The 11,350-nt window shown below is 42.2% G+C and overlaps 1 protein-coding gene and 1 long non-coding RNA gene across 2 annotated transcripts in view; one reads left to right on the top strand and one right to left on the bottom strand.

Moving 5' to 3' along the window:
* The window catches only part of pde6d (phosphodiesterase 6D, cGMP-specific, rod, delta), a 16,590-nt gene that overhangs the window by 3,411 nt on the left and 1,829 nt on the right, over window positions 1-11,350 (bottom strand). The window contains exons 2-4 of the mRNA XM_032525343.1: window positions 3,938-4,026; window positions 2,183-2,308; window positions 187-292 (exon numbers count right to left, since the gene is read on the bottom strand). Coding sequence (XP_032381234.1) covers window positions 187-292; window positions 2,183-2,308; window positions 3,938-4,026 — 321 coding nt within the window. The remainder of the gene's footprint in view (window positions 1-186; window positions 293-2,182; window positions 2,309-3,937; window positions 4,027-11,350) is intronic.
* LOC116695222 (uncharacterized) overlaps window positions 4,288-11,350 on the top strand; it is a 20,120-nt gene continuing 13,057 nt past the window's right edge. Inside the window, exons 1-2 of the long non-coding RNA XR_004333387.1 lie at window positions 4,288-4,299; window positions 5,246-5,248. This is a non-coding gene — a long non-coding RNA (uncharacterized LOC116695222). The remainder of the gene's footprint in view (window positions 4,300-5,245; window positions 5,249-11,350) is intronic.

The raw sequence follows: 11,350 nt of genomic DNA, 5'->3' as shown, positions 1-11,350 counted from the left end.
TGAAACTTAAAGTCCTTTGAACAAAAACATATTAACAAAAAAACAATCAGTGTTGCTAACAGGGACGGTGTAGAGCGCCCTCTGGTGGACAAACTATGCAACGCCAACATGGTTGAGTGTTGACCGTTTTTATTTTTTAAATATTCATTTATCAGAATCATTTATTTCTCATTATAAATGACTCACGTTAGAACGTTGGCTGGCATCATCTGGGACTCTGGAGCTGCTTCAATCAGAGACTGCCATGTGTTGGTGGAGTTGGGGATGACAAAGCCAAACTCAAAGAACCATTCTGGACAGAGACACAGACACACAGACAGACAGACAGAAGCTCATTATTAACACTGCTGTAGTTTATACTCTGTGTCAGGGTGTCATGACGCTCCAAAGACATTCTTAGCAACACAAACATGTTGTCCCCGGGGCCCTCTGTTAGCTCAGCTGTGTTCAGCAGGGCCCCGGGGACAGCACTGCAAACACACAGGGGGGGTGGTGGTGGTGGCCTTGACTAACTGCCATAATGTCTCTCTCTCTCATGGGTGGGCAAAGCAGAGAAAGGAGCGGTAACCTTTCTCCTTATGACCTCACAAGGGGCAAGATTTCAGATTGGCCCATCTGAGCTTTCATTTTCTCAAAAGGCAGAGCAGGATACCCTGGGCTCGGTTTACACCTATCACCATTTCTAGCCACTGGGGGACCATAGGCAGGCAGGGGGAACTCATATTAATGTAAAAAACCTCATAAAGTGGAATTTTTATGCCACGGGACCTTTAAAACAAATGACATCCAACAAACAATCGATAGTCCTTAATCATGTTTTTATAGTCCTCCATGCTTAAAAAATAAATAAAGTGATAAAACACTCAGCTTAATTGCAACTCTGTAGCTCACACCAAGATGAGCGGCAAAACCTTTAAAAGCACTTTCACCAAAGACAGTTGCTGTGTCTCAAAGCGCCAACCTGCACACTTCAAAACACTTAGGGCCAGATGTACAGTACACACATTTGCGAATGTAGCGTTACCAGCGCCATGGCCAACCTGCAGAAAGCGCACGCTGTGATACATCAGCTTACGTCGTATTTACCAAACCTTCAGTTCATTGGGTAATCAGCGCCTCTCTACGCCCATTATACCGTAAATTGCGCACATTTAAAAGCGCAATTGAATGGGCGATGTCAAAGCAGTACTGTTTGATGCATGTTATTTTGACATTAGTGGTGGGGAAATGTACAGTATGTGCGCTGTAGCAAAGCGTTAAGTACATGTGCTATATTGCTACATTTACCTGCCATATTCCCATTTCTTATGTTATGATCTGACTGATCCTGATGCCAATGTTGTACGTTTCCTGGTGTCAGACCTGCAGTTAACTGACTGTCTCATGGTGGACGCTACAGTGACTCACTACTGCATCTCGAGGTACAATGTGTATAGCGAGACAGCACGGGCAAGGCTAGCGGGTTAACATGCTCATTTTAGTAGATCTTTCTGCAACACATACATACATACATACATACATACATACATACATACATACATACTAGAGCCCGACCGATACAAATATTTGACTATTTTAAAATCAGATAAAGCCAATGTAAAAAAAATATATATCAACAAACGTGTTACAAAACATAAGCAGATTTCCCTAACATTAGTTATTTGTAGTTATTTATATAACAGAGGAACATCAAAATATATTAAAGTTCTGAAAAATAAAATACAATACAAAACTTTGTTTGTAAAAATACAAACTTAAGATATGAAACTTAAAGTCCTTTGAGCAAAAACACCAAATCTGTGTCTGTCAACAGTGACGTTGTAGAGCGCCCTCTGGTGGACAAACTGTGGAACATCAACGCTCATAACATGGTTGACAGTCCCTTTTTCTTTTTTAAATGTTTATCTATCAGAATCCTTTATTTCTCATCATGCATTATTGTGAGGACTGAATATTTTAAAAGAAAATTGGCCATTATAAATGCCGATACTGATATATGGGGAAATGCCTAATATCGGTCGATAACGTTGGCCCGCCAATTTATCGGTCAGGCTCTAATACATACATACATACATACATACATAGATACATAGACGTCTTTGACATAATGACACTGTCACTGCTTCGCATTCTGCTGCTGATGTCAGTTCAACACCCTCCAGTTTTAAGATGCCCAGATTACCTTCTAGACACTGTCCCTTGAAGAAAACCTTCTGCTCCAGTCTGAACTTCTCCAGTTTCTCTGAGGAGGAAAAGTTCAATTCTCTGGAGACGGCTTTACACTTCAGGATCTTCTTTGGGACGCGAGCTGCAGAGACAGACTGGAATGAACTGAGAGAAGAGCTTTGGATTCCAAACATAACCAACAGCAACGAGAGCTTTGAGATGTACAACGTTGTGTTTGTAGGAGCTCTGTAGGCTTCATTAGACAGCCTGCATTATATACATTTAAATAAACATCAACGACTCATGGCAGAGTATTTTTAAACAGAATTACACTTGTTCCTGTAGTCAACCGTGAGTCATTGTGCTGCACATCAGGATTCTTCTTCTGTTAATCTATACACTGGTGGTAGTAATACTATATTTGATGTATAGAGCGGTTTCAGGATACAGAGACACAACCTTAAATGATCATAGAAAACAACACAATACAATATCAAACACAGCATTAATCAGACATTGAAGCGGTTGTGAAAAGGTGATGTGAACATGATCTGATTGGTGAGATATTAGAGCTTGTTACAGAACTCAACAGAACATGTCTCTCCTTTAAAAAAGGTGCCCTCCCACACCTATTTCATTACTTTTGGGTAATGTCTGAAGTTCTACCATGGATTCTAAATATTTTTTGCCTTGGTTACCTTGTTTCAAGCCATTCTAGTGTGGTATAGAAATCCTGCAGCAAGGCTTAATTTGTGCCAGTTCTCATTCAAATTCAACAAGCTAAGCTGCTTGACTCTGATTGGCTAACAGCTAGCCAATGAGAGCGCAGCTATCAACATCCTTTACCCAGCACAACTGGGCAAGCTCATGAATAGTGATGAGCTCAGGCAACATGATGTCAGACTGACCAGATTTTTGTAATTCTAATGTAAATCTTTTAAGTGGCTAGAGCTGACAGAGGAGGTAGCAGTTCATTTTCACACTTACAACATAACACAAACACTTCTGGACCTAACATATTTAACGGTGTTGTGTGGCAGGGCACCTTCAACATGTCATCTTTTGATGTACACAGTGTCTAAAGAAGCTTATAGTTATGGTCAGACTTTAGCTACAGTACGGCTCATTACACAGCTTTATAATCACCTCCGCACAATCTAACCCGACTATCTAAACCACTAATATACACTTAAAATGACCTATATGTATATATTCCCAGCCATGTGGCACATTGTCCTTTTCGTTATTTAATCTGCCTTCAAACAGGGGCCTGTACATTTCACATACACATATAATTACTGTATATTATATATTATCTTGCCCTTATTTTCACACTAGTCTTTATGCACAGCCTGAAGCAACTCACAACATCCTGTTTCTGTGTGTGACACATTTGAATCATGTTTCTTGCTGCTGGATGGTGGGAATAACTCTAATGATTGTAAGGAACTGGAGTAAGCTGGTCTGAAAGCGGTCTGATCTGATCCCCTGAACTTCATCTAAGAAGCAAATGTCACCTGGACTGAAAGGAGTGATAAACCGTGTGTAACTTTACCTATTTCAGTACTTCTACATTCATGTTGCTCATTAGGCTGTGCAGTATACTGTGAATAACATGTACACTGTATTAGTATTTTTTTTTTAGTTGGTTAAAAAAGTCAAGTGTTACAGTGTGTGTGTGTGTGTGTGTGTGTGTGTGTGTGTGTGTGTGTGTGTGTGTGTGTGTGTGTGTGTGTGTGTGTGTGTGTGTGTGTGTGTGCGCGCAATGTACCTTCATGTTCGACTCCTGGCACCGACAGGTCCTCAGTTCCCTGCCACAGCACTTTGCCCGTCTCTGCATCTCGAAGGTTCATCCAGTTTCTGTCAGGAAAATGTTGAGTGACAACAACCGGCTACAGAACAGAACATCATGAATATTTGGGGGAACAGTGCGCTTGTGTAATCCACCCACAGTACCAAAGTAGGAAAGTTACTGGGATTTCTCCCCTAAAGATATCGAGATCCTGCTGCCGCATCTCTGCCAGCTGTTCCCAGTTAGGGAGGTGGGTGCCCGTTGGTAGTCACTACCAGATGACTCTTCTCATCAATAAAGTCCGTTATGTTAGAAGTAAACAAGTGCAGGCTTTGCCTTCAGTCATCAAAGATTACCTGCACCCATTTGTGATTGGTGGAGCTTGTTGGGCCCAGGTTAAACATCTATTCAGTCACTAATGACAAGCCCACTTCCTACTGAGCCTTGGGCGCACACTGCCAGCGAGCTATAATGTCTCAGAAGTGTGTAACTGGCGAGCAGCCATGATGGTTTACGTTTGATCTTTGACCTACTTTAGTGTCCGATGACAAAAGATGTAAAAAGGAAATGCTTTGTTTATTTCAGTTCATTTATGTTATTAGGGTCAAGCGCCGACTATTGTCGGTACCATAGACAGTTAAAGAAATGGACCAACAGATCCCGTTGCTCTGGACGGAGACCAGTGAAGTCTGCAAGAGGTTTTTTTTCTGGTGATGCTGAGCGTTACTGCGCAGCCTCCAACCGAGCATGAAGACGTAGATGTGACGTGAGCAACCTGTCTGAAAGCTGTAAGTCTTCTGGTAGCTGTGCCAAGAGAAATCTCAATCATTCTCAATCAGCAGAAACGGAGAGCGTAGGTATACGTTAGGAGATAACATAGGCACAGGCTGATTACTGCTAACTAACATGCTAGTTAACATTAGTAATTAAACCTGAACAGCTGATCCAAACTGTCTGCGAGCTTATCCTGTACAATACAGTGAGTCCTCTAATGTGCAACAATAAGTTGCGTGATCATGACACAATTGTTGGCCTATTTTTTTGCTACAAAGCCATAACATGAGCTCCAAGGTAATGGAGCCTTTTATATATTGTTGTGTTTCTTTAGAAATAAACAATGGACATAGAATAGAGTCTTTAAACGCTTCAGATGTAAAGTTATTCACTGTCAAAGTCGATGCAGTCAACGGATCGCTAACGGCAGGTGATGGCTTATTAGCATCAAAATGGCGCCATAGAATCTCTGCTTAGAGATGAGAGGCTTACCCCCTTAGTCGGTACTGAGAGTGGGTGACTGGTCTATTGAAACTGCTCCAGATATTTTTCATTAGTTATAGTTTTTAATTTTGTCACAGGTTTTAGTTTCCTATAATAACAAACCAGCAGCTTTATTTAGTTCCAGCTATGATATGCATGGATGTCTAGTATGTGCCAGTATACAAACTACAAATTTACAGCTAACGAGGACAGTGCTGAGTCATGGATTTGATTTGATTTATAATATCATGAATTTGGTCCAAACTGAGTGAGGATGAAAAGTGAAAGAGAAGCTTCCAGGCCATCTTAAGACAGCCGTGTGGAGGTGTGTCTGTCAGCGGGTCAGCTGGTCCTGACGGTACACACAATACAGCTGTCAGTGGCAGAGCCTGCAAGACACTTACTGCCCCCCCCCCAAGGCCCAACAGGGAGTGGGCTGGTCATCAGTAACTAAATTGATGTCTAACCCAGGCCCAAGGTGAAATGCTCCCAACAAGCACCACTAATCTCAGATGGGTGATCTTTCATGACTGAAGAAACATTGCACTGGTTTGCTTCTAAGATAACTGACCTTATTGAAAAGAAGAGTGTATTCTGCTCTCTTTTTCCTACATTGGCTACTGGACTGGTCAGCTTCCTCTGCTGCTTTCCGCTGCAGAGGAAGTATTGGTGGCACACTTGATCTGTGGATATATCAGACTGACAAACACGCCACCTTCTCTACCTGAATATCACACACACACACACACCCTCCATCCCAACTGCCTCCAAACACACAACTCTGTTACACTCACAACCCACACGTCTCATCTGAGAGGACAGCATACATCATTTGGTTCCAGAGAAGACGCAGAGTTTTTTGAAGGAGGAGTCCCTCCGTAATGATGAGCAGCTGCTTCACCAGCTTGTCATATTTGAGAGGAAAGAGAGACTAAGAGGCTGTTTTAACTCAGTGTGGGGAAAATCTTATACACTGTCAATGTGTCCTACAATTCAGGAGGAAGCTCAGGGTCCATCCTGAACTGAAATATTAAGGAATAGCCTAACAAGTAGAAAATAAACCTTTTATTCGGCTTTGGTAATGTCCCAGCATGACCCAACAGCCAGGCTGTGTATGCATGTATACACGCTTACAGTAGATATCATGATTACCGGTAACCTGTTGTTGCTGTCTTGTCTCCTCCACCCTCCCCCACCTCTTCCTCTGGCTTTACAGTAAAGTGTGCTGAGTTGAAAGGTTTCTGTAATCCTCTCAAGTCTAACTAAATCCAATCTCCCACATCAAACTCATCATCCTCCACACCTTCCAGAACAATCCTCTTTCACTCCCTCTCATTTCTGAACCGGTCACTGCCAACAAAAGAACAGCAGCCTCCTTTAGCAGGTGGTTTACGATGACAGCAGCTGAGCATAACACACAGACACACACACACGTCTGTCTTCTTTTCCTCCATTCTCTCTCACAGTTCTTCCAACAACATCACACAAGCTTGCACCATGGTGTCCCTCCCAGCGCAAACACACACACACACACAAACACACACACACACACACACACCACACACCACACACACACACACACACACACCACACCCACACACACACACACACACAACACACACACACACACACACACGTCGCTCTCTTTTCCTCCATTCTCTCTCACAGCTCTTCCAACAACATCACACAAGCTTGCACCATGGTCTCCCTCCCCAGGGCAACACACAAACACACACAAACACACACACACACACACATGTTAATGAGCCCCCAGCGAGAAGATGCTGAAACTGTTTAGTCTTTGTGTATTTATAAAGACGTGTTAATGATGGAGAGGACGGCTGCTGTTACGGAAAGACTCAGGAGCAGAGCAACTCATTTCACATATGCGCAGAAGATTCGGGAGACCTTGGTGAATTACACAGGAGCGTTTCATAATCACTCAATTGAGGGGAGAATTTAGGCAGGCGGTACAGTTAAACCGTCCCAACTCTTTGAAATTCCTGTTTTCCTGAAGGTGTTTTTAAACTCATGCTGGGGGCATTGTCACTGCCTAGTGTGAGACGAGTGCAGATGTTAGTTGTGCATGCTCAGATTTAAACGGTTTACGACATAACTGTCTCAAATCTGCACTCTCCTCACATTGGGCAGTGACAGGCATGACGGTTACCTGAACCTTTAGGGTAAACAAAGATGTTGCGGGCGCCCAAATATCTCATCATAGACCTAATGTGGTATGTGTTGACTTTCTCTCTGGCCTTGGTAGGGTGAGGTCTTATCATACAGCTGCTGTGTCTCCCGTCATCTATGGAGTCACAAAGTTCAAGCATTCCTCTGCTTGGTGCCTTTCAGTTAAACACGTTATTAAAAGCGTTAACGCAAACCCATTTTAAACGGCGTCAACTGTTTTATCGCAAGATTAACGTTCTTTTTTCCCCCTTTTTTTTTTCTCCACATGCTGTTGCAACAACTAGTAACGTTAGAAAAACTACACCCCACCGGATCTAGCTAGACCGGAAATAAAACAACAGGCACGCCTCACACACGCCGTTTGGGCTTGCAAGCCAGCCAAAGAGTAGTAATACTACGTTTTGAGTGGATGGCGAGCGTGAGACACCAAAATGGATGCCAATAAGATTCAAAGAGAAATCAAGGGACATTTAGAATATATAAAACTGTTTGATTAATTGAGAGTTAATTATGACATTAAAGCGATTAAATATTTGAATCGTTTGACAGCACTAGTTAAGCTGTTATGTTGGACACTAACTGAATGAGACATGGGGTACCATTGTCTCAACTAATGGTGTTTTTCCATCATATGGTATCTCCGTGACTTGCATCTACTCGCCTTTTTTGGTTTTCCGTTGTGAAGAAAAAAAAAAAATCCCTGGTACCTGCTAACATGTACTTTTTTAGTATCACCTCCGCCAAGGTTCCAAGCGAGCTGAGGAGATACCAAAAGGTGACGTGAAAACTTGCAGACTACTGATTAGTCAGAAAGAATCGTCCCTAATCACTGCGTTATTATTGCTGGTTACGGATGGTAGTGTCCTGAACTCTCCATTTTGAAATAGAGTTCAGGACAGCGGTGTGTTTTTTTTTTTTTGCTGCCTCCAGCTTCTTTTGAAACTAAATTGGTCTTCTGGCTGTGGCAACGGCCACATGCCGAGAATCAAAAACAACACGCCTTTGACGTTCTGCGTGTGTCGCGTCAGGTCGCGTCAGATTTCTGCAGCGGGGTCAAGGCAAGGCGAGCCGAGCAGGTACCATTTACCGGAACACCTCTACACTCTGAACACCTCTACAGCCCAACACTCTGAACATGACAGCACTTCCAACCCAAGAAGTCTTTTTTTAGACACTTGTTTTCACATTGAGTACATTCAGTCATGTAGAGCTACAGCTAATAATAATAATGATAATAATAATAGTAAAACCAGAAGAACAATGCAGACATTTGTAGAAAATAAGTGTTTAAGTTAACCACAGTGTATCCCCTTTGAGGTTCAGAACCAGATCAGAGGCCTGTTCAACAAAAACTGTTACAGATTGTCATCATCATGATCCGGTTTGAGGGCTCTCAGCTCAATGGAGCAGGCCCAGGGGAAGTCTCTGCTGCCTCAGTGATGTGGCAAAGTCAGAGAAGCATCCTACAGTTCAGCGCTTGCATTCAGACTCCTTCTCTCAGCAAATGAGCCTTTTAAATGGTTCAAAAGTTCAGTATTGTGTTCATTTTTGCAGCAATGAGTGAAAAAGGTTGGCGCTGATTAGGTTATTGTTGGCCGCGCTCATTTCTTTTTGAGAAGTTTGAGCATAACCTTCAAACAGAGGGTATTATTTTTTTTTTTAAACTATCTCAGAATAATAAATAATATCAGTTAGGCTTTTGGTTGGAATATGTAAGACTACCAATTGGCAGGTGAGCCTCTGTGACCAACAAAGTGAGAACATTACCCAAGTTGACAGCCTGTTCTCTTTGACGTAGAGCCAGTCATATTTTCCTTTTTCATATTCTTAAAAGGATTTGGACAACAAATGGTGATGTAAGCAGTGTGGAGCACAAGCTCTCTGTGTTGGCTTTAATAAGCCAGCATGGACAGAAGGTAGTAAATCCCTGGTCACTAAACCGTGGATTTAGACATTACCCCGCTGCAGCAAGAGGCCTGACACACACAAGAATATGGGGACACATTTTATTGATATTAAATTAACTGAAGCTGTTTGCCATGTTTTCACTGGGTGTCTGTTGCAGTATGAGCTGCACTGCTCGGCTGGTCATTAGAAGGAATTACTGAGGCTAATTCGGTACTACGTGGTCAAATCCGAAGGTCTTGAGTAATATGGGAAGCATCAGTTTGCCCTACATCCTCCACAAAGCTGCAGTCGGCTTTCATAAACCCATATTCTACACGCTGGGCACTTCCAGCAGCAATGTTATCTGGCACTGTGACCCAAACTAACTTTAACAGCCTGCTTCAAGCTCTTGGAACTACTGTTTGTGTTCTTGTTACTACGACTTTCCGTCGAGGGCTGTAAAATAATGATGGAGGTTAATACTATCAATAGAGGAGCCGTAACATCCTCCTGCTTCCTGTTCAGCTCAGGTGGATCAGCTTAAAAGGGCCACTCCCACCTGGTTCTGTTTGAATTACATCCAGGGTTTATATGTGTCTGTGTTCGTACATGTTGGACACGGACAGATGATTAAAGTACGTGGACTGTGCAGATGTGTGTCTTTTGGGCTGTCCCTACTAAACCGCTGTCTGCATGTGGACCCTGGGATTGGCCCTGACAGCACAATAAAGTAGAGACAGGATCCAATAAAGACCAGCGACAGGACGTGTTGGTCCACATGGCAGATCAGAAAGCTTGGCTCAGATGATGATTTGCCATTGTCGAACATTACGTTCAGAAGCTGCTGTAGAGCAGGCAGCTGGTGTTTGGAAAAGCCCCCGACTAACACTGGGAGAGTACATGCAGTCAGGCCAAGTGATGTGACCACCAACACGCTTCAAAATGCAAACCAGCTTGCATTGATATTGTAGTGTTGACTATTGGTGCTTTCACAAAATACTGACACAATGCGATTTTTGGTAAATAATCATCAGTAATGTGAATATAATGACCATGTAGGTAATGGCAAATAATAGAGCAGTTACAACAGTCTGGTAAGTTCAGAAAATGACATCACTTTACTGTAATGCAGCCTTTAAAACCAGGAAAAGACAACATTTATGCCATATTACAATATTCAAAATCTAAGACGATATCTACAGAAGTCTCAAATCTCCATGTCAATATAATATCCATCTATTACCCAGCTCTACCATGATGTGGTAATACATTGTAAATAAAGATCAAATATGACAATTTACTTTAGTCTTTGTCGTTACAATCAATTTCTTAAAATGGACTTAGGGCAACTGAAAAAAAGTGAAAAATCTTAACGTTTAACCCTGATATCAATCACTCATTTCTAATCACTCAAACAAGAATGCTTCCATCATTAAGGCACTAAGAACCGTCAGACTGAAAGTTTCTATCACATTCAGCTTAAGTAATCATCATCGTCTCATATCGCCCAGCTCTACACAAATGATTTATCACGAGCAGAGGTGACATTCCATTCTGTTTGGAAATTCATCCCTGTTTAACTACATTTTAAGTATTTTTGTAGACGACCGTAAGTCAAATACAACAAATTCAAGTAAGTGCTACACGGGCCAAACAAAGCATTGAAGGGAGAATACATTACTGACACATCGTTGTTTCCAAAGTCGTCTTAAAACAAGTGACTTTGTATTTTAGAATTTAGAACTCTACATCAGTCGGTCAGTGTGACACACACAGAAACATTAAGATCTCGACAACACCACTGGGAAAATGGCCAACGTAATACAAAGTAGATGTGGCTTTTGAGCAATGGGATAGCACACCTAGCATCAAGACTTTAACCAGAACCAGGAGAAGAGCACCCGTCACAGCAGTAGCAGCATCAGTAGAATAGAACAGAATGCCTTTATAGTCATTATACACAAGTGCAGTGCCTGTGCAATGAGATTGAAGCAACCCCTTTACAGTGTCGGCACAAAATATAAAAATATAAAGTGTAGGCAGTGCAGAGAAAAAAAA

The sequence above is a fragment of the Etheostoma spectabile genome, chromosome 9 (assembly GCF_008692095.1).
Source record: "Etheostoma spectabile isolate EspeVRDwgs_2016 chromosome 9, UIUC_Espe_1.0, whole genome shotgun sequence".
Lineage (NCBI taxonomy): Eukaryota > Metazoa > Chordata > Actinopteri > Perciformes > Percidae > Etheostoma > Etheostoma spectabile.
This window is presented reverse-complemented; position numbering and strand designations above follow the sequence as displayed.